General features: G+C 55.7%; 1 protein-coding gene across 5 annotated transcripts in view; it reads right to left on the reverse strand.

The window, feature by feature from the left end:
* The window catches only part of KANSL3 (KAT8 regulatory NSL complex subunit 3), a 23927-nt gene continuing 1119 nt past the window's right edge, over positions 1–22808 (reverse strand). The window contains exons 2-22 of one of the 5 annotated variants that reach the window (XM_086767925.1): positions 21616–21786; positions 20892–20982; positions 20373–20558; positions 20068–20199; positions 19638–19754; positions 18962–19063; positions 18752–18823; positions 18346–18420; positions 17324–17481; positions 16409–16472; positions 15705–15905; positions 15285–15441; positions 13879–13956; positions 10966–11157; positions 9133–9217; positions 8175–8329; positions 7612–7724; positions 6805–7024; positions 6433–6566; positions 2417–2570; positions 1–692 (exon numbers count right to left, since the gene is read on the reverse strand). In XM_086767925.1, coding sequence (XP_086624051.1) covers positions 145–692; positions 2417–2570; positions 6433–6566; positions 6805–7024; positions 7612–7724; positions 8175–8329; positions 9133–9217; positions 10966–11157; positions 13879–13956; positions 15285–15441; positions 15705–15905; positions 16409–16472; positions 17324–17481; positions 18346–18420; positions 18752–18823; positions 18962–19063; positions 19638–19754; positions 20068–20199; positions 20373–20558; positions 20892–20982; positions 21616–21786 — 3205 coding nt within the window. In that variant the 3' untranslated portion in view covers positions 1–144. The remainder of the gene's footprint in view (positions 693–2416; positions 2571–6432; positions 6567–6804; positions 7025–7611; positions 7725–8174; positions 8330–9132; positions 9218–10965; positions 11158–13878; positions 13957–15284; positions 15442–15704; positions 15906–16408; positions 16473–17323; positions 17482–18345; positions 18421–18751; positions 18824–18961; positions 19064–19637; positions 19755–20067; positions 20200–20372; positions 20559–20891; positions 20983–21615; positions 21787–22808) is intronic. The other 4 variants (XM_086767926.1, XM_086767928.1, XM_086767929.1 and 1 more) reach the window with 4 other exon arrangements.

Genomic DNA, 22808 nt, shown 5'->3' on the forward strand with positions numbered 1-22808 from the left:
TAAAGAACAACAACAACAACAAAAAGTTTTATTAAACAGCAACAAAACCAGCAAAACATCCCCAGTTTGCTCCAGTCAGAACCAAGGGCTCCTCCTCTCCCACCCCGCAGCCGAGCTCAGCCTTCCCCGGGGTCGCGGGGGTCCCTACGGCTTCTGGCCGAGCGCGGGCCCGGCCGTGGCGACGACGGAGGAGCTGGCCAAGCTGCTGCCCAGCGTTATGAGCGTGGTGCCGGCCCCTCCCGGCAGCACGCCCTGGGGCAGCAAGTGTCTGCCGGCCAAAGCCTCTCTGCTGTGGATGACGGCGCTCCCGTCGTCCACCACTGAAGGAACCCTCCCCAGGGTCTCCACGGCCCCCAGAGCGTGGCCGAGGGCCGCGGCGCTCTTGGTCAAGCTGACCTTCTCCCCGATGTGGCCCAGGGGTCCATCGCCCTTCATGGCGGCCAGCGTGGAGGTCAGGATGACGGTTTTGGAAGGGGTTTGCAGGACGGGTCCCACCTTCGAGTGTACCAGGCTGCTGGGAGGGCTGGGGGCACTGGCCAAGGTGACGGCGCCCGTGGATGAGGAGGAGGAAGGCTGGATGCCCGGCAGTTTGAGGGGGACAGAGGTAGCCTCACCCATCACGGATTTGGTAAGCGCAGACAGCTTGGCGTCCGACATGACGTAGAGAGTCTTCATGGGGCTGGTGGTGGTCACTGTGGAGAAGGGGAGAGCGCGGTCAGCAGTGGCGGGGACGCGGAGCCCACGCTGGGCTGCAGCGGCGGAGTCGCGGGGTCTCAGACTGAACAGACCCGGCCTTGTCCGCTCTCCAGAGCGAGGCCCCAAACCAAACCCCAGCGCCGTCGCGGCCCGGGCAAGGAAAGCACAACAGCCCAACTCGGCCACCACCAGCACCGCTCCCCTCCTTCACCCCTCAGATCCCCCAGGGAAGCCCCTCTCTTCCTGATCTTCTCCCCCCAGGAGCAGGGTGCCGTGGTTCACGCTCCATCCCGCCCCACCCTTCTTGCCAAGCTGCCCCAGACCACAGCGAGCTCGCGTTGCTCTCGGCGGCCCAGCTCACGGCAAGCTCTCACTCGTCTCTGGCACCTCCAGCTCTCCGTGCTGAGGGTGCTCGGATCCTCACCACGCTCCAGCCCAGGAGGCGGCTAAAAGACTTCAGGCTGTGTGAAATGGAGCCCTCTGTGCTCTACGGCAACGGCAGAGGCCGCATGGTGGCGGTCACCCCGTCCAAGGTGGCTCCTCAGCTGCATCTACAGCAGCCACAGCCCAGAGAGCTACAGAGGGGAGAGAGACGGCACCGAAATCTCATCGCCGGGTTTAGATGTGGCTCAAGAGATGGGAAAAAGCCTGGAGACCCACTGCTGGTTAAATCAGCGCTGTCCAGGAAGATCCCAACCTGGAGTATCCCATGATTTGCTCCATCCCCCAGGAGCCCGCACTGAGGAGCGGGAAGTGGCACGCCCTTGCCATGCCACCACCACCACCAGCGCGGCGCGGACCTCTCCGAAATGAAATGCCTCGAGCAGGGAGGCCACGGAGCGAACGCTGACAACCGACCGTCTGACCAGGACTGGACCGCCAACCCCACTGTCCCGGGGTCCGGGGGGGGGCAGGGGCACGGCGGGAAGAGGCGACTCCAGCCACCCCAGCGCGGGCTGGAGAAGCTGCACGGACGCGCGACAATGGAACCTGCAACGACCACTCCACAAAAATAAAAAAAGTCTGGAAAATTTTCTGCGCTAACAACTCCACTCTGCTGCTCCAGCAGCCTTTCCTGCAAATGGGCCGCGAAGCCAAGCAGAACCCCCAGCGAGAGCAGGTGAAGTTCTCCACAGATCTGACTTCAGCCTGCCGGATCTGGCCGGAGCGCCGCCCGCTCGCTCGGAAATCAGCGGGAAAACGCAAACACCAGCGGGCTCTTCGGTACAGAAGCCTGTGAGGACGCAACGGATCGCATCGCCGCTTCATGTCGGTGTTGTTTTTTTTAAACTCTGAGGCTACCGGCAGGGCAGAGGCTCTGCAATATTTATTTAGATGGATCTGCTCTCCCCAGGGCAAGGTAAATAAATGGAGGCGGCAGGGAGAGCGCATACTGCTACGAGCGCGTGACGGGACCGCGGATAATCCCGTCTGTGCTTGGGCTCAGGTTTAAATCTCAAGCTGCTCAAAAATGGCCACAACGAGCCAAAACTCCTCGTGCAAAGCAGCCACGGGGGAGCCTAACTTAAAGAGGGGGACAAAAAAATTAAAAAAAAAAAAAAAAAGAGAAAAAAAGGAAAAGGCTTAAAAATAAGCAGCATTCAGGCAGCTACTCCCCGGAGGGACTCCGCAGACGTCACCCGGCGGCATGGCTCCAAGCCAGCCTCCGCGCTGGTCCCCAGGCCGGCTGCCCGCGCCCCACCGCTGCCATGCGCCTCACCTACGGGTGCGGAGGTCAGGTGCGCCGCGGGGTCGGCGGGAGCCGTCTCTGCGCCAGCCTGGGCTTTGCTGGGATCCGTCTGAGGCAGCAGCTTGCCAGGAGAGGCGGCGCTGGTAGCGGGGGCGGCCAGGTTGCCGACAGCACCGTCTGGAGCCTGGAAGGGTTAAAGTAACGGAGAGCTACTGGAAGCGCCCTGCTGCCGAGGATCCCACCATCTTTGGGGGGCTGCAACCATTCCCTGGGACCTACGCTCACCCTCACTTAAAAAAAAGAAAAAAAATTAGAGCACATCCTCTCCCTGCTTCGTCTAGCCTTGCCCTTACTCCAGCCGCTCACTACCCAGCTTGGGCTGAGACCGGCACAAACTCATTGCCCGTTTCTGGAGCGGAAGGGGATGGTTCTGTCCCCGTTTCTGGCTGTCAGGGCCGTCAGTCCTGCCTCCGTTTCCTCTGCAGCAACAGGAGAGCAACAGCCAGGAGCAAAACAACAATTCCCGCATCGTGAGGACGGGCTTGCAGGAATGACGCGCTACCAGTGGCACCAGTGAAAGGCCAGCAAAAACTGGAGCAGCACACACCATCCTCTGCATCAGGAGAGCTTCCCTCTTGCTCGATGAGGATGTGTTAAGCTCCTCGGACAAGAACCAGCTGGTTCCACAGCACCAGTGCCCACCAGATGTCCAAGAGTGGGACAACTGGGGAGTTGGATTTGTACCCTAAGGCAGACGGCGGCACACCCTGCAGAGCACTGACAAACTCCAGTGAAATATCTCCAAATTCCCTCATTCGAGGGCTTCTCCAGTGCCTCTGGGCGCACCTCTCTTGCCTGATCTGTGTCCAGGTCCCTCTGCAATCCGGTATCGCAGAGAGCTGACCGCGTGCGCTCCTGTGCTCTCCCTGGCAGCCCTCACAGCCCGGAGCTGACACAATTCGAGCTCCGAAGCAGCTTTTCCAGCCTCAGAAGCAGACAGCCACCTCCTCGGCCAGACTTCCCCGAGCCACCTCGCTCGCTTTCCTCCACCGCTGACAAGCACCGCTTAAGCCTGAGCCCGAGCCTGAGCCTGGCCTTACCTGCTGCTCGTGCAGGTCACAGCCTACTTTCCCATGCCTTGTGCAGCAATTTAAGGGCGCTCCATTAGCTGTAATTAACATTTCTGCCCCCGGGAATGCAAAGAGTCAGACTTCAGGAAAGGAAAGGTGTTCACTGCCTGCTTGCGGCACATCCACCACAGAATGAGAGCTCTCCTCGCGCCATCTGAGCGAGACCCATGCCCAAAGCTCAAACCGTGACCGCAGCTTGCGGCTCCGGCCACGGCAGCGTAAATCTTCTCGCCACCACGCAGAAAACAAGAGCGCGATGCAGCATCAGCATCACTCCAGGCTTCATGGAGCTCCCGTCAGGGTAAAACCACGCTGCAGGAGGGAACCCGTACGAAAAGCCACGTTCAAAGCACAAGGGAGCAGTTTCCTGAAAAGAGAAGCTGAAGCTTGCTCCTATTTTCACTTTAAATCTACCCAAACGCTCTTCCTTCTTCTTACGCTGCTACTCACAGAAAGCATTCGCACCAAACTGCCCGGGGAGACTCCTCAGTCTTCCGCTTCCCGCATAACGCCCACGGGGGAAGGGAAAGAGCTACCCACTCAAACTGCATCTCAGCTGCTGCCGGCATCGCCCCAGCCCCCAGAGTTTAAAAAATAAATACATTTTTAAAAATCACGGCGCACAGCATGCGTGGGCTTCACACTTCCTGCGCAGGCACAGCGGAGCTGTCAGCTGGAATTCCAAAGGGAACCCAACCGACAGCAGCTTTGGCTGAAAACACAAGAGTCGAAGCCCTGCGAGTTATCCCCCAAAGCCGCAAATCGACACGATTTGCTCTTTTACAGGAAGCCCTGCTGGATTACGTAATCCCGACGCGCTGAAGGTACACACGAGCTGATGTCAAGGGCTATAATTAGCTCCAAAAACACACAGCTCATTCCATTTCCTGTAAAAGTCAGCTTTCAGTTTGCTTTTGAAGCGGCTCCAGCAGCCGGCTGCACAATGGAGCGCTACCTCGAACAGACAAGCTCAGCATTGTAGGCGAAAGCCGCAGCGTCAGATCCGATATCCAGGTCCAAGCGCCGCCGCCTCAAAACGTTAACCCGTACGCGAAGTCGTTAACCCCGAGGTTGATCCGTGCCAACCTTCGTTACTGCGGAGTTACCGTTCTGCGGGATGTTTAGGGTCTCTCAAAGGTAACGAAGACAAAAGAAAGCACGTCAGTTCTGATGATTTCAGAAGAGCACAAGAACTGCCCCCGACACGGCCGCAGGGTCGCCAGCTCTGCGTTCCTGAGCTCTACGCTCCACTCGGCCAACGCTCGCAGGTGCTGTCGCGCTAGCGACTGAAGAAAACACGGAAGAGTCAAGGGAAGAAGAACGCGGATGCTCCCAAATCTGAGCTTTAACCTGCCGTAAACCAGGACTCTGCACGGAAACTACTGGCAACGGCGGATGTAACGCCAGCTCTGAAGCACAAATTAAGGATTTACGGCTGCCGCTGTTAATGCTGCCCCAACTTCCACCCCAAGGCTTCATTTTTAGGATGACGCCTCCCTAAATACATCTCAGGGCTTTGAGCAACCTCAAACCGCTTCTGCAGACAGCGGCGAGGAGGAGCAGTGCGCTCCCTGCCTCCGCGACGCTGCCCACAACTCAAGGCAGCCCAGCAACAGGGACCACAGCTGCAGAAGTTCCTCTGCAACGTGAAGATTTCTCTGCCTCTCCTCCACCAGCCTACCCGCCCGGGACCTGCGTTAGCACTAAGAAAATCATGTGCAAGAGGAAAAATTAAAAAAAAAGACCAAACCAACCAACCCTGGAGTGATCTTGGCTTCCTCAGCCTTCAGTTCCAGTTCGTTAATCCCTGCTGGGACCTGGAGCTTGGTCCCCACAGAACACTTCGTACTGGTCCACGTGCCCAAGCCGCAGCATTTACAGGCTCGGGCTGCCCGTTCTCTCCTTCATCCCCACGTCCAGGGAAGAATCTCTAAGAGATCCGAGCGTTGTGCACCGCCGGAGTCGAGAGGACAGGGAAGCCACCTGAGCTTGGGACAAGCTTGCTGGTGGCCCATCACAGCCACCACTGACCCCGTTCAGGGAGTCGGAGCCAACCTTCCCGCCCTCACGTTTATGGATCCATCTCAAAACTGACGGTGCCCAGGGATACACCTGCAGTCTATTCACCCCTTCCAGAATCTGGGGCTGAGAGGTCCACCACCTTACAGTACCCAAGAGTATCCCCCCAAAAATCCCTCTCTGACGTGGCACCTTGTGCTTTCAACTCAACCTTACCAAAACTTAACCTAGGAAGCAGGAATGCAGCCAGGATCCTTGAGACAGTACCCAGCACATGACGAGCGTCTAAACATCAGGAGCTTCTCCACGATCCACCTCCAAAAGGAGATTGGTACCAAACAGACACAACCTCGGAGCACACACTCAGCACTTCACAGATCTGTTTGAACGGCACGGCAGTGAGTAAGAGGAGGAGCTGGGGACCTGAAGGAAATAGCACAGCATCCCCAGCGCCCACAGGGCACAGCCTCGCATCAGGGCATCCGACAGAAGCAGCATTTTCAAGAGGAATTCCGCTCTAGACAGCACGCCCAACCTGCTCTCCTGCCTGAACGCTCTACAAGCAGCTTTCCTCCTCCCACCAAAACCTGTAACTGTCAGGAAAGCCCAGAGCTTTGTAACAACTTCCATGCCGACGCCAACTTTCCAAGTCTAGCCGGAGAGTCCCTCCGTGCGGTACTAGCGTGGTACGAGCACCATCGACACTGCTGCTAACGGACACGAAGGTGAACAGGGTCCTCTTCACCACCACTTTGTGAGGACCCTTTCCATGGCAAAGCAACAGAGCTCACCGCACCCAAGAACACCTTCCCCACAACAACTCCATCTGTCCTTGACTACGATGGACAGAAGAGCAGCTGCGGGCACTTGCTCTCCAGAGAAGATGCCAAAAATTACCTGAGGTGCCTGCGTCTGCATCGGCTGTTCCTCCAGCTGGGGCTGGACAGTCCCCATGGCCGCCTGGCTAAGCGTGGTCACGCGGCTGGGCTGCCCACGCAGCGTCACAGTAATGGTCGTCGGGGCCTTCAAGCCTAGAAAACACGCGAGGGAGATGTTCCTGAGACACGGGGATTGCAGAGGTCGCGTTCACCGACCAGAGCCTGCATCAGAAGCCTCTTCCCAGTAGAGGCAGCTGCTCCGAAACCACTAGCACATGCAGCCGTCCACAGCTATGGCTCAAAGGCAAAATAAACTTTGGAAATGCTGGTCGCTGGGTGGTGAGGTGCTCCAGGCGCCTGCATCGCATGCCTGTCCCTCTTTCTCCCTCACCTGCTGCCTGGTTGGAGATCTGAGCCAAGCCAGGGAGGCTGCTGGCCAGTTTCGCCAGTCCCCCGTTTGTCAGCAGCTGGTGAATGGCCGTGGGCTTCCCGCTCGCCGAAGCTCCCAGAGACAAAGAGGTGGCAACCGGGATGGTGCGGACAATTGTGCCTGTGCCCGTGGTGATGGCACTCAGGTTCTGGATAGGCGTGGGCGTCTTCACGGCTGAGCTCTGGAAGGAGAAGCAGAAAGACTGAGTTACCTGGAAGGAAAGGGGATGTTGGGATGGCTTTCCCTCCCGCAAAGCCGGAAGTCTTGAGAGGTCAGAGTTTCCACACTTGGTTGTGTTGGCCACCAGTAGACCTAAAGGCAAGTAAATGTGTCCCTTCCAGTCTGCAGACACTCATTTCAGCTTGAAAGCAGACCTGGGAAAAACGTAGCTCTGGTTCTAATGAAGCCAGAGGTCACCTCAACCTGCAGGGATGGGAGCCTGTCTGAGAGGCTCTGGCACGCGTTTTCCCAGAAGAACAAGGAGAACAATTGCTGATCCTCCTCCCCATCCATTCTGTAACTCCTCAACATTTTCTAGAAACGATTCCAGCCCCGGTCCCTACACCTCACGCCACTTACGTGAACTCTTAGCCCCCAGGGGACAAGGCTTGGATGCATCATTTCAGCTGCAGTTCACACCTACCATCCCTCACCCCTCCCGGTCCCGGAGCAAACCTGTCCTGTCTAGGTTCTCTCCAACTCCTACGGCTTTATCCTCCAAACAGCCTCCCTCCAGAGCGGGATCTCTGATGTTTGCAGGCTGCGTACCTGCACGGGCGCCCCGGCAGCAGCCACGCTGGCAGGAAGGGCTGATGACTTGGTCCCGATGTCCTGCAGGCTGAAGCTCAGCCCTTGCAGCAGGCTGCTGGCGGATGCCGCCCCTGAAGAAGCAAAGAATAAAGACATCAGGCTCGGAGAATTCACCAGCACGGAATTCCAGGTCTGTTATATGGCAAGCGCCTGCAAAATCGTTCTTGGAAAGAGCAGCGCCCCAGGGTCAGTGAGGATCCTCCTAGCCGCTCTCCACACGCAGTCCAACGCATTTCACCTCTGCAGCTGCAAACAAGGTCAGCTGGGAAACCCAGCAGGCAGGAAGAGGACAGTTTTGGTATCTCAAGGCATCACTACGTACAAATGACACAATTAACAGGTCACCTATGGTGCCTTCAGCCTCGCTTGACCGCGTCCCACTGCATCTCCACAGGCTCTGCAAGAGCAAAGCGCTACAAAGCTCAGCCAAACCCAAAGCGACCGGGGAATGCAAGGAAGAGGATCCACCAAACCATTTCTGAAGCTGGTTTACCTTTGACATTCACAAGAGAGACAGGTACCTTGGAGGCTACTGGCCGGCTGGGCCTGCATGCAGTGGGCACTGCTAGCCACCAGCCTGCTCTGCAGGGCGTGGAAAGCGCTGGGCGTCGTGCTGCTGGGGATGACGGCAGACGGGACCGGGCTTGTGGAGGAGGTTTCTGCTGCCGAGCTCAGCCTGCGAAGCGGGGAGAAGAGAAAGACACCAGTTAGCGATACACCACCCAGGAGACGGCTGTGACAGCGAGCTGTCACTGGCCTAACGCAATTGACTGGGAGTCCTGGAAATGTAAGGCAGGGAGTTCGATGAGCCTGCTTGCTTTCTGGGAGCAGAGAAGGCTCCCTGCCTCCACTGCGGCAGCTAGAACATGGAGCACTCATGGCAAAACTCACATATTTGCAAATTGGAAGTGAGCTGAAACATTTCCCACTGACGACTGAAACATTTCCCGTTTAAAACCTAACTTCTACTTGAGAACAGCTCTTCCTCCTCTCCCAGCACAGATTCCAGTTCTCCAAAGCTTGGTTTGAATTAAAAGGGAAAACAGCGATGTGAGGCGTCAATGTCAGATTCACTCCCCAACAGAAATCCCTACAGCCAGTTAATCAACTTAAGGAACAGATATTGAGGCTTCTTCCCTCTGTCTTTGGGAAAAAATGCTTGGTTGTTAGAGGGAACGAAGGAAAGAATTAAAGACAGCACAGAATGACCAGAGTCATTCAAAAGACTGGGGTTTTGGGAAATCATACAGAAATACAGCCCGACAGCCACGGAACCTTCTACTTCCGCCCTTTTCTGCCATTCTCAGACTCGACTGCCTGTTAACAAATAGTTTTCACGAGGCCAAGAGTCTCCTCCACTTCAGAAAATTCCAGTCATAAGCAAGACACCAGAGAGCTCCACGGGCAGAAATTGCCGCGCTTCTCATCAGCAGCCCGTCAAACAGACCCAGAGCTTATAAAAAACAAAGTGGCACTCACTTGGGGGTGGCGAGCAGTCCCGACAGCTCCTTTACGCCCGACACAGCCTGGCCGACAGCCATGGGGACCGGCTTTCCGGCGACAACTGCAAGAGAAAAAAAAGAAGCAGCTCACTCTCTCTCTCTCTCCTCTCCAGGAGTCTTTAGGGATTCCCTCTCTCTCACACAGCTACCCACAGACACAGCGCTGCAGGCCACGGGCTCGTCCTGCTCAAAGAGTATCTTCGGCGGGAAAACCTCCGCCGCAGCCATAAACGCAGGCTCCAGCCACCACGCTACGGGAGATCGGGATTATCAAACAGAGCAGAGTCGCGAGTAAGAGAAAAACCGGCAAGCTGCCGCGGTGGAAGTGTTACGACAGACAGGACAGAAGGAATCCGCTTCAGAATCTGTAAGCAGCAAAATCTCAGCCCCCTCAAAACCGACTACAAATCGTTTATCTCCACTAATCCCCTCCTCCTCGTCCATCACGGCACAGCTCTACCGCCTCAACCGATCAATCTGGATCTGGCTGGTCGCTAGCGGGCGATTTTGTAAGCATTCTTTAAGAGACACTTCACAAAATACACATGGATGTGACGAGTCACAAGATCTGTTTATTGCGGCTTTTTGGCATACAACTGCGCGTGTCCTGCACGTTCCTCCTGCTCGCGCACGGTAAGAGGGAATTCTTGGTTTGGTTCATGTTTACTTCTGCAAGTCATTTCCTTTCTGTGAAAAGAAGTAAAGTTGGGAAAATTAAAATAAAGATGCTGGCAACTGGCGATTTTTTCAAAGCTGCCAGAAGAGAAACTGTAACCTGGAAAAAAGGGGGTGTGTTTGTTAGTTCATTTTCACAGCTCAAACCAACTGTTAAGTTCACCGAGAGATGCTTCCAGCAGAATTATTTCTCAGCTTTGAAAGCCTCCGATTTCCTATCGGCACGGAGACGCTGACTCTTCAGTCACCAAGCGACTAATAACGAGTGACTCGCTTTACATATCTGGAGCTCCGCACTCTGACGGGAGGGAATCGCATACGCCAGCGCTGGCAGTGACGAGGCAGCATCCTCCAGGCACAAGGGTGACAGCAGCCAAAGCTTCTGGCCTCCTTGCAAAGGCTCAAGGGGACAAAGATCGAGCACATCACCTCTTCTTGGACCGCGGGGACCTCTGAAATGCCCGTCACCATGGGTTTTCCCCAGCTGCAGAGGCGGGAGAGGAGCTGGAGTTTATTTATACGCATATCAAGCGGGTATTGTGCCGGACTTCAGGCCCAAAGGAGAGCTGCAAAGCGGGGCGCTCGGCTGAATCGTGAGGTCTGAAGGCACAAAAGGTCTTCCAGAGGGAGGAACATCGCCGTCATCCCTAAAGCAGGTGCACGTTCCAGGTGAAAATTCTGCACGGAAGTCACAGGAGCGAGCAGCCCAACCAGAGGCGTGCAGGAAGTGCTTGGAGCAAGGGGTCCACCAGGATCGGCATTCTGCTTCCAGCAGCAGCTCGACGCCTCAGAGGAAGACGTGAAGTTCTCCTCGCAGCTCACAAGGCTGCGGTCGAGCGTTTCGCTGGAGCACGCAATCCCAACTGCTACGGAAAACAGAGGCTCCTGCCGAGCTCCTCTGCGCTGCCAGCCCCCGCGCTTCCCCAGCTACCCCCAGATCACTCACATTTTGAGCCTCTGTCTGTTTTCTGTAGCTAACTCCTCCAAAAATAGTAAAAAAAAAAAAATATTAAAAAAAAAATTTAAAACTTCAGTTCCCTCCCCTCCCCACGCCGTGCTCCGGAGGAGCAGATCCGGGCAGAGCCACGACCCCGCTTCTCTGTGGTTACAAAGCAGCTATGCGATCGCAACTCACTTTCTGCCTGGGTGGTGAGGGGCGCTCCGTTCCCCACGCCAGCAGCATCGCCGTGAGAGACAATGGTCACCTTGATTTTGGCTCGTTTGGAGGATTTGGCGCACTGGGTCGGGCTGGGGGTCTGATGCCTCTTCAGCTGCGTACGCACATCATCTTTCTCAGCCCCTTCCGAGTGCTCTGAGGAGACTGGAACTAGGGGACACAGAAGTAGCTTTTTGAAAACTGACGGCCGATCCCTCGAGGTCGGTGCTGCTCCACCAAGGTGCAGAGAAGGGACGCATGCCCATGCACACTTCCACAGCTCCCTCCATGCCAGCCTCGCCCATCTCCCATGCACCAGGAACACACACTTCTCCTTTTCACCTCCTTTGCTGACTTCTGCACGCCCTAAGCTGCTGTTTTAGGGCCAGGACTTAGCTTAGCTACTCACAGGCCAAGGCAGGACGGCATATAAAGTCTGTGTTGTCTCTGTAGCAAAGAAAAATGGACGTCTACAGTGACACCGCACCTCCACGTAAACACTTTTCACTTCAAAGCACGGCATAATCAGGCCCCTCCAACATCCCTAATTTCCAGGTGAAAGGATGAGGGTGCAGGGAATGGCAGAGCTGCCAGCGCCGGGATTAGAGCTCAGCCCTCCGACACACCAGCGAAGGCATCTGCACGCCTGTCATTCAGCACGTCCCTTCCAGCGCTCCCAACCAGCCCTCCAGCAGCCGGACTGAGGCGTACGGGTTTCTCGGAGGCGCTAAGCGAAGCAGCCGTGAGCACAAAAGGTGCTGCAGCAAAGCCGGGCTCCCACATACCCTGCGCTGCTTGCCACTAGGAGAGAGAAAACCAAAAAACCGCGAGCGGAGATTTCTCTTCCGCCCCAATGGCTCATTTTCCTGCCAAGCCCTTGACCCACCCCATCCATTTCATCCCGCCTAGAGCACAAGCTAGCCAGGGCTATCCGAAAAAGCACAGAGGATCCACAACAAGCATTTCTGGGCAGCCTGGGGACAAAACATGGTCACAAGCTGCCAAATCCCGCCCATCCGCTCTCCCCCACCGCTGCCATACAATCGTCTGGCCCCAGCCGGAAATGCTGGTGGACTGGGTCGACGAGGGGGCGCAGACCCGCCTCCCGCTGTGGTGTTTGCAGCCTGGCAGCGCTCAGAAACGCTGTCACCTTTCTATTTGTATCTAGATACGGATATATTATATCAAATCAATATAGATATGTGTGTGTGTATTTATATGATCCCTGCGCACCACCTACATACCTCTGAACTGCGGGTGTAGCACAAGACCACACCCAAATCTCTAAATATTCAGGCGACTCCAAGCATTTCGGAGCTGCTCTGGTCCCCGGGACAAGTGCCAAGCTTGCCCTCCTGCCATCAGCAGCCAGGCTCGTGGCTCAGGCGTGTTAATTTGTGACACTCGTGCAAGGTTCCCGTGCCTCCCACCCACCTGCAAACATGCATCGTCCAGATCGCCATCTGGAGAGACCTCAGCAGGCGTGCGCAGACCGCAGGCACCAAAGCTCCCTTCCAGGTGCCACCAGCCAAGCGGGACAGCGAAACGGCACATGCACAGGCAGCGGCGTTAGGTGCCCCTCAAAGCGTCGGCGAGCAGTGACCCAACGTCCCCCCGCGTCCCCACCACATGAGAGCAGAGCCTGGTTCTGCTCGCAGAAGGGCTGACAGTGTGTTCAGCAGCACCTCGCTCCCAAAAAAACCCAGTGAATGCTTCCAAAACACGCACGCCAGCTTCCTACCTCGCGGCTCAAGACAAGCCAAGGCAGTAAGGAGCCCGGGAGATCTTAATCAGCTTTTAATCTTAACAAAAGACAGCCCAGGCTGGTGCCAGCGGGGAAAACGTCCACTGTGGTTTCTCTTCCCAGCAGATGCTGGGTGGGAGGACTCTGGATAAGCACAGAGCTCCACGTCTGCTCCCAGGGCAACCTCATCGCACAGGGGAGAGTGCAAAACAAGGCTCCAGGGAGAAAGAAACCTTTAAAACAACCAGCTCGGGCCAATATTTGTCCCAGGAGTTTGCTACCACAGCTGTACAGGTGCAGTTTGGACTGTGTGCTCAGAGCAAGTATGGAGAACGTGTCCCGGGAGCCCCAGCACGCCAAAACATCACCAGCTCCTCTGCATCCAGCACGTGCCCCGCCCAGTTAAAAGCACCGGTATTTGGGGTGTGGCAGAGGCGGTTCTCACCTGTGTCAATGCTCTCAGCACCCCGGGGTCACCCGAACGGAGAAGTGACACCAAGAGCTCACGTAACCATACCGCAGCCTCCCAAAGCCTTGGATTTCAGCTCTTCTTCCTCTCCTAACCCCAGATCCACACAGTCACTGCCATTCCAGGCGGCAAAGCCCTTCCTTTAGACACGCTGCGGACTGCGCCCCTCGATCCCTAACCCCCAGAGCACCGCACGCGCCAAGATCCACCTCTCCGTGTGCTCCAGCACCCAGCACTTAAGTCTCTGTGGCCAAATCACGTGGCAGTCCCTCCTTTCTGCTCCCGCCAACAGCCCCTTGGCGTTTGGGACGCTCCACCAACATGCGCAATCTCAGGCTGGCATCCCCTTCTCACCCCCAACGCAGGCAAGGGTTAAAAAGTCACCGCGTCATCCACAAAGTTTGAGTCCACCAGAGCAAACGGGCTGCCAGGCTTATTCACCTCCCAGGGCGGGGAAAGGGGACGAGCTCCGGAGAAGTTAACGCTCTCGGCTAGCACGCGGGTCATTTGCTTCAGCGTCAAATACAGCAGTGAGAAAGCAAAAAGCAGGAGGACAGAGGGACACGTCGGGCCACATCCCCAAACCAATGCAAGGGAAGAGGAAGATGATGGAAGAAGGCAGCAGAAACAGAGAGAAGGAGGGAGACAGAGAGAAAGAGAGAAGTGAGGAGATACTCACCAAAGAGACATGAAGAGCTGCCAGGAGGAAGAGCTTTCCTCACCAGCATGTTTTGTTTCAGAAAAGCAGCGAACTGAGCTGAAATGAATCAGAGAGAATTACAGTATCACAGCCCGGCTCCGGAGGGGGACGGGGACCTGCAGGGACACCGCTGCGACCCACAGAGACCTCGGAGCGGGCAGGCAGAGCGCTCCGGACATCACTCATCCAGCCACGGCGTACAACAGAGACACAGCCACCTCCTCTCCGGACGGCAGCGTAGCACATCCGACACTAGAAGGGGGAATCATCCCAGCTTTCACAGAGTACGTCCCGACAGCACGAGCCCTCTCCAGCCCCACAGCCATCGGGAAAAGGTCCGGCACACAGGGAACGGCTGCGAGAGGCACAGCTAGCTTGAGCGAGCGTTGCGCCGAGAAGCTGAGAGCAGCCGGGAGACATCAGCCAGTGCGTCCCTCAACAGCTACGGGCACAAACCGCGGGGCAGAAGCCACGCGCTCCTGACAAAACGAGGCGGCCACGACACACCCCACGCCACAAACCCTCCTTCCTGCGTGCGATCTAGAAACTTCCTCCCTCAATTACAACAGCAAAAGAATACATTTCATTAGTCTGTGAGAAATTAAGGGAAATCCAAGCTTCCACTCCCCCCTGGAGCTTAATCCCGAGTCAGAGAGAGACTTTGGAGAATGTGGAGGGTCATGCTGTGGCAGGAGACAAGAAGTCTGTCCAGGTTTGTCTTGAGCGAAGAAACAAGGAGAGAAGGGAGGATGGAGAACTGTTCCCCAGGTAGCACTGATGTTTGCCAGAAGGGATCATTATCCTCAAGAAAACCATCACCTACATTCACAGTGTACGCAACCAGACCGAAGCGGCACCATCAGGTGTTGAGTCGGCATCTAACAGGACAAAAAAACCCTCAGCTCACGCTTGATTCTTATTCAGAGCCGGTTTTCCCCTGCCGTTTGATGCAAGATGACTCTGTAATTATGCAAACCCCGCTGTTTCAGTCACAATTCAATACCCTCAGTCCTCTCGTCTCCCTCGCAAGCAGCCTTCAAGGATACAATACATGAATCAAGGGGCTCACACTTGGAAAAAAAATAATTACGGTACGGCTACGTGGCGATTTGGTCAGCCAGAGCAAGCTAAAACCCTTCCCACTTTGACCAGCAAGGCTCCGCGAGGTGCAGAAACATCATTTCCAACCTCATTTCAACCCTCCACAGGCTGCTGCCTTCCGATGACCGCGACCGGGGACCGAGCTGTAGAGAAAGCTGCCACAGGGAGCTTGGAATTCAAGACGGGACTCAGAAGACAAAAACCTAACCGCGTCAGGACAGCTCAAGACCAGAAATCCCTGAGATGTTAAGAGGGAAGCGGGTGGGAGAGCGGCAGGGCATTACCTTGTGCCTGCTTGTGCGTCAGGACAGCGTCCGTCCTCTGCACCTGCCGCTTCAGCAGCTGCGTGGCGCCGATCGGGCTGGGCTTCTGGAGGGAGGCCACAGCAGCCATTTTGGTCTTGGGGCTCGAAGTGGGGCTGCTGGAGACACTGGATAAGTCCTGCTCCAAGAGAAGGAACACCTCTTACCCTCGCGTTTCCCTAAGAGGCAGTCATAACCCCGAGCGTACCAGCACATCGGCGTCCTTTTGCTGGAGCAGCTCTATTTCTGAAGGTTCATTCGAGCCACCACAAGCCCTTAGTCCTGCTATATCCTCTCACCTCCCTCTTCCGGCACAAACCACATCCCTCACCGCGTATTTCAGCGGCACAAAACCATCTCTTGACGCAACCTGGCTCAAAATACCCCAGAGAAAGCCCCCACCTCCGAGCCCGAAGGTGAGGCGGGCACTTTGGCCGCTGGCGAGGCAGGCCTGCTGCTTCTCTCCGGCAAGTCAAACGACAGATCCCTCCTCGTCGAGTCGCGCGGCTTCTTCTTCTTCTCAGCATCCAGGTCACGGGGATCGGAGCCCGAGTGGCTCTCCGCTCGGGTGAGGACTCCGGTCAAGAAGTCGGCTATTTCATCCTGGAAGGATGAGACAAGCAGTTAGACTAAGTGGTGCGCAGACTCTAAACAACTCGTCTTCACAGCTTGAAAGAAAAAAAAAGAATGAAAGATTTCCATGGGGACAAATAGATAAGGCTCTCTAGCTTTAATATCCTGCAAAAAGAAACCCTAAAAGCTTACAGATAGACACCAGCTTTCCCGTTAAAGTTCATACTCCACTGATTTCTGACACACGGCAGAGAAACGCGATGGTTTCTCCAGTGCTCCCAGAAGTACCGCTTGCTTCCCCAGGCAGATGTACTGGAAGACTCAGAAAACCGCTCTTTGCTTAAGGAGAGCTCACGTCTCTCCTCTCAAAATGAGGTAACCACTTCAGAATCCCACCCAGGAGACAAATGACCTTCCTCCAAGCAATCCTGTCAGTAAGGTTATCAATTGTGGACACCAAGATACTTCAGCGCAGATTTTTTTTTTTTTTTTTCAATAGATCTGATGTGTCACAGGAAGATTTTTGTGGTTACCTGGATGCACCTGTCCACCATACTCTGGGTCAGGCCTTCCGACTTCTTTTTGGCTTTGCTTATCCTATTAAAAGAACAAACGGAAGTCAACACGTTTGTTTTTCCACTTTCACATTGACATCATTCTTCACCCAAGAGTAAGATCCAAGTGACAACAAGCTTGCTCCTTTAACCAGTTAAACACAGAGCAAAGCAGGAGTCAGCTCCCTCAGCTCCCAGCTCGAGAGCACCGTCTGCTGGAATGGTGAGACTCAGCCCTCAAAAGTGCCGAGATCAACTTTGACGACGAGGAAGACGACCCAGCATCCCAAAGCATTTTGCAAAGCAAGTATGACGTTTCCTTCCCCGCAGAGCTCTGCCTTCAGACCCAATATCCGAGTTTTAAGCTTCTTTCTTTCCTCTCCTTCACCAATTATCCCTGCTACAGATTGCTGACTGACACGATGCTCCAAAACCTCGTCTGCACTACTGGTTCCAGCTCCAATATCAGGCCAAGCCTATTCTCACGCATGACTTGCTCGGGTTTTTGGTGCAGTTATTCCAAGCGCGACAGGAAAACAAGCTCCAAAGTTTACTGAAACCTTAAGAGGTTCTTCCTTCCTGCAAGGCTCTGACAGCCTCCCCTGCCCCAATTCTGCGCACAGCCTCCAAAAGCTACATATTCCAGAGCCAGGGGTGGCTGAAAACGAAAATACTCGCTCTAGTGTCATACCACACTGCACCTTGGATCTTTGACTTAGCACTGGGAGAAACGACGCAGATTTATCACAAAACCAACATTCCATCCAACATATCTGCTTCTGAATAGCAAAGCTGATCTCCATAGAGCATTTTTATGCAGCTCATCTAGTCGCAGACCCAAATTTGGGTTTTGGTTTTGTTTTTTTTTCTGAAAGCAGCACGTTCAGATCTTACCTGAGATTGTCATCTGCTCCTCCCACCACCACCATGCTGTTATCGGCTCGTATTTTCTCCCGGAAATCTTCCATGGCTTCGATGTTGCACTGCAGGGAATTCTGACCGATGACAAAGAGGACAGGAGTCTTCATCTCCAGGAGGGGGTCGTCAACGTCCTGCAAGAGGAAAGGGAACTGTAACCCAGGACTGATGCAGGACGCAGAGTCTTCGGGCTGAATTCGATGAGCATTTCCAAGAAGGGAAGGCACGTGGCACAGAGGCAGACAGCGCTTTGCACGCAAACGCAGCCCATACCAACTACGTCCTGCAAATATAAATTGTGCGGTTCATTTAAACATCTTGTGAGAAAGACTGACTCAAAAGCTGAATGAGTACACAGTGCTGTTACTCATGAACTCCCTCAGAAACTCTATTCCACCGTGTGTTCCCCCTTCCGAGATTTTGCCATACAAACCCAGGATAAGGCTGAGGCAGCACCAACAGCGAAGCTGCCTGGGGTGAGTCCCCGATGGAATTCACTCCATCGAGTGAAGAAAACTCTGCTCGGGAGCTGCAACATGCTCCAGCAAACACCTTCTGCACAGGAAGGAGACAGATTGGCACTGCACTGAATCAGCCATTTCATCAGCACAACCCTAATTGCTCCCAACCCAGTCACGCACTGGTCAGCGACTAAAGGAGCAACAAAGCCCCCCAAGTTGTCACCTCTGGTGCCAAACGACCCAGTTAACAAGTGACCCGCACAGAAGATCCCAGGAAGGAGCTCCAAAAACACGTCACAGCAGAGACAAGCTAACGCAGGACTTCTGACACCTGCTGTCACATCAAGAATCTGACTATGAATGCAACAGCCACGCCTGCCGGGCACACATCCTCCAAAGAAACATCACAGACATTCCTCAAAAAAAAAAATAAATTACAATTATCAGTTGACTTCTAAGCCCAATTCTATGAAACAATGTAGGGAGATTAAAACAAGGACAGTTCTTTAAACGGCTCCACCTCTCTGCGGTCCTTACCCCTCTGGGGCCATCGACGGTGAGCAGCGGGAATCCAAGGCACACAACTGCAGTGACATACTCCATCACTGAAACCTGGGCAGAAAAAGCAGCAGTCAGCATCCCAACAGCCAAGGCTGGCAACGGGGCGAAGGCTGCTTGGCCAGGCGCCCGCTGGGCACAGAAATATCTTCCCTATTTAGATTTTACTTTGTTGATTAAAAGAGCGGGGTGGGGGAAAAATTAAATGACTCAAATTGCTTATGCCACCACGACCAGAAAAGATGTTTGTCTCAAAGCCAGGCGTTGGAAAGAGAAAAGGGACAAGAACCACCCCACAGAGCTTCAAATCCAGCAGTAATTCCCATCTAACTCTCAACGGAAGCTCTCAAGTGGGCTCCTGAGATGTGAAGGAATCAGTACTTACGTGACAGGCCACCAAGGCACCCGTGTTCCACCCGATCAGGATGATGGGCTTGTGAGAAAAGTGACTGTGAATCTAAAGAAGAAGAAGAAAAAAATAAATACATGGATGGAGAAGAGGGACAGCCAACAGGACGAGGCAGCGGGGTGGCGCGGCACCCGCAGGCAGGGTGAAGGGAGCAGCGAAGGCTCCCGACAGGCTCGGCGCTCTTACCTCCGCCACTTTGCCCCTCACCGCCCCGATCATGTGCTCCAGACACTGCAGCACCCCCACCCCGCTGCCGTTGTTCAGCAGGTGGGTGGCGATGGGAATCACCTGCGGCGTGACAGGAGAGAGCGGTAATTAAATAACGAGGGCGTTACTGGGGAACACAGGTAGGGACAATAATCAGCACGGACTGGAACGCAGCGTATGCACGAACTTGTGCTTGCTCTCTCCCTCTTTCCTCCGGGATTCACTCCTAGCTACTAAAACCAGGAAAGAGAGAATTCCCCCCTCGCCTCGCTCCTGTACACCCAGTTTATCTACCGCATTAGGAAGCTTTTCAGCAGCTCTGTCTCCAAGCAGAGGACTAAAGTGACCTACAGCCTCTCTCTCCCAACTTCTCCCTACTGCAAGACTCGCCAATCCTTAATAACAGGAGCGAAACAATCTCAATTGCTGAAGATGGACGGCTTTTCTTGACCCCAAATACATCGTATTTGCTCAATCTCACCCCTCTGTGCAGCGTCTCGGACGCTAAACACTGCAGGTGGCAAATGCCAGGGTCCGCTTTCCGCAGAAGCAAGTATTTTGGTGCGCTGAAGGCTTACAAAACCAAGCTCGGCAGCTGCAGTCTGGCACAGCCGCTAGTTCGAAGTTCCCCCCTTTCCAAACCAACCACACAGACCTTTCCCAAGCAGGAGAGCTGCGACTGCCAGAAGCGGTGCCGTCGAGAAGTGGGGAACATGGCGTTGGAGGGTCCGGAGGAAGCGATCAGGATGAGGGGGGAACCAGGCAATTTGCTCTGCAGAGTTTGAAAACAAACAGACGCGTAAGGGAATGGAACTCCCCTGCCCGAGCCCTCGCTGCCCAGCACAACAAAGCAGCAGGAATCTCGTGTCGCTTATTAATCGATCATATTTTTCCCCAGTTAAGCCACCTCAGGACAGTACAGAGGGGAACGCGTCCAACACAAGGAATCCCTCTCATTTAGCAAGCCTAAATCAGGAGGAGAGCAGCCCAGGAAGCAAGACAGAGGCAGAAGGAAGAGGACGGGAAGAATAAAGCCGATGCGAGACCGGCCCCTCGCTCCCCGCGAGCGCCGGGGGGGTACTCACGGGTTTATTGTGCGACAAGACGCCCACGGCCGGGTCCCAAGGTCTCTTCAGCAGCAGAGACAGAGCCTCGGCCCCCGCCGCCCCCGTCTTCGTGGTGGAGGAGAGCAGCATCCTGTCGATGAGGGTGGGGATCTGAAACCAGAGGCCGGGAAAGGACTGAGAAAAACGCAGGCAGCCTCTGCAAGGGGCTTGTCAACCTCCGCCCCTCCAAAAAGAAAGGACAAAGACTCCGTCGGCTCCCTTTAACGAGCTTCGTAAAGGGAGACCGTTAGGACTGACAGCAAAGCCTTTCCCTGCTTCATCACCTTTCCTTTAAGCGTTTGCAGAGCATCCAAGTAAGCAGCCAGCACCGGCAAACTGAGGGTCTCCACCAACGTCGTGTGAAGCCACTGGATCAGCTTGGTGTCCCAGTTCACGCTAGCCAGCGCCTGGCGGACCCTCCGCGCGCATTTGTCCACCGCTATCCTCCTCAGGACCGGCTCGTTGCAAGCCTAAAAACCAGGAAATTCAAAAGAAACAGAGTTATAGGGGAAAAAAAAAAAAAAAAAAAAAAAGAAATCAAGCGTGCCACGCGCATCCCAAGCCACAGGGAAGTATTTGTTCGGGCAGCGCAAACGCCTCTGGCAGCGAGCGAAGGCCGACATCGCCTCAGCGAGGAGAAAATTGGGCGCGAAAGAAGCCCAGAGCCGCCCGTTTCTTAAGACCACGCAACTCAACGGCCAAGACTTTGATCTTGACTTAATCAGGCTTTGCTAGGAAGGACCGAAAACCACACAGCGGTAGCGGCTCTGCCGGGAAGCGAGAGGGGGAGCAGGAGACCTTACCCCTTCGTTAGCCAAACGAGCCAGCCTGTCAGACTGCAGCGCTTTGTGGATCTTATTGAAGAGCTTGTTCTGCGCCACGGTCCAGCCCGTCCTGTCGGGGAAGCACAGAGGGAACGTCCAGACACGCGGGCCCCGCCGGCTGCTGCGCCTTCGCCAAGGCGGTCGGCAGCCCCCGCAACCCATCCACGGCTACGGACAAAGCGAGATGGGCTACCGAGGACGGAAGAGGACGGGTCAATAAAAACCACCGGGTTTTAGGAGTCACAGGGGTGCGTCGGTGAACGTAGGAGCGTCAGAAAGGGAAGGCCACCAGCAAAAGCAGGAACTAAGACCAAAACGAGCACTGCTTTTAGCCCGGCGTATCGCCGTTTCGCTGTCTAGAAAAAAACCTCCGTTCCTCGTAATGCCAGGACAGCGAACCGGCTCGACGGCAGCTGCAGGGAGGGTTTTCAGTAGGGTGGAATTTATGCGTGGCCTCGTTTTTAATTTTTGACATCGGAATACAGCCAAATTGAGGACCGACGCGTGATCTAACGACTCGCCGTCCCCAAAACAGAGGGGAGAGCTTCGCACGAGGCGTGCGGGAGAGGTTCAACACCTGGGCCAGCCTCTTCCAACAGCTTTCACGCAGACACACGGGGAATTTGGACAGGGGAATTCTTTTTTTTTGTTTTTTTTTGGTTTTTTTAACATTATTCAGTGCCCGAATTTCTTCCTGCGCTACCTGTTGACGTGCTCCTCCCAGTCGTCCGGCGGCGGAGGGGCGTCGGCGTCGGTGCGGGCGAACATGACGTGGCGCTCGCACTCGTTCATCACGCTGCGCGCTTTTTGGTTGTCGTAGAGCGGCACGGGCGTGGGCGTCACCGTCTCCACGTCGATGGGGACGTCCGCTTCGCTGCCGGGAACAGTTAACGCTTTAGAGAAGGGGGTCTGCCATGCTTTGGAATTACAGTTCCACCGAGGTTCCCAATCGGGTGTCTCGTTGATCCCGCTCCGAGCCCAGGCAGCTCCCTGAACCCCAAAACCAAGCCCCTGAGCGCGCTCCCGGCCCTCACCCCGAACGCGCCCGTGGCCCCCCGGGCCCAGCCCCACAGCCTGACCCCAAAAGCAAAACCACTGAGGCCGGGCCACAAAGGCGCTGAGCAGAGACCCCCAGCTCAGCCCCACGGCTGTTCCCCACGGATCCCCAAACCCGCTCCGGTCTCCCCCCCGGTCACCACACCAGCCCCACGGGATGCCCCCTGCCCCACACCTCCCCCTCAGGGCTTAACCCAGCTCCCCCAGCCCCACAATCTCCCCTCACAGGGCCCCCCAGCCCTACAGGCCCCGCGCTCTCCCCTCAACACCTCTCCCAGTGCCCACACAGGCTCCTCAGCCCCACAGGACCCACCTCTGCCCCACACTCTCCCCTCAGGGTCCCCTCCAGTCCCCACACAGGCTCCTCAGCCCCACAGGACCCACCTCTGCCCCACACTCTCCCCTCAGGGTCCCCTCCAGTCCCCACACAGGCTCCTCAGCCCCACAGGACCCCCCTCACCCCACAGACTCCACACTGACACTTCCCAGGACCTCCCCCCAAACTCCCTCCCCAGGCCTCTCAGCCCCACAGGACCCCACAGGCCCCCCACTCTCCCCTCACAGGCCCCTCAGGACCCCTCCTCAGGGCTCTCAGCCCCATATGACCCACTTCTCACACCTTCAGCCCCACATTCTCCCCTCACAGGCCCCCCTAGACCCCTCCCAGGCCTCTCAGCCCCAGAGGACCCCACAGGCCCCCCACTCTCCCCTCAAGACCCCTCCTCAGGCCTCTCAGCCCCACATGATCCCCCTCTCACCCCTCCCATGCCACACTCTCCCCTCACAGGCCCCTCAAGGCCCCTCCCCAGGCCTCTCAGCCCCACAGGACCCCACACTCTC

This window comes from Chlamydotis macqueenii, chromosome 27, assembly GCF_036417535.1.
Source record: "Chlamydotis macqueenii isolate bChlMac1 chromosome 27, bChlMac1.mat, whole genome shotgun sequence".
Classification (NCBI taxonomy): domain Eukaryota; kingdom Metazoa; phylum Chordata; class Aves; order Otidiformes; family Otididae; genus Chlamydotis; species Chlamydotis macqueenii.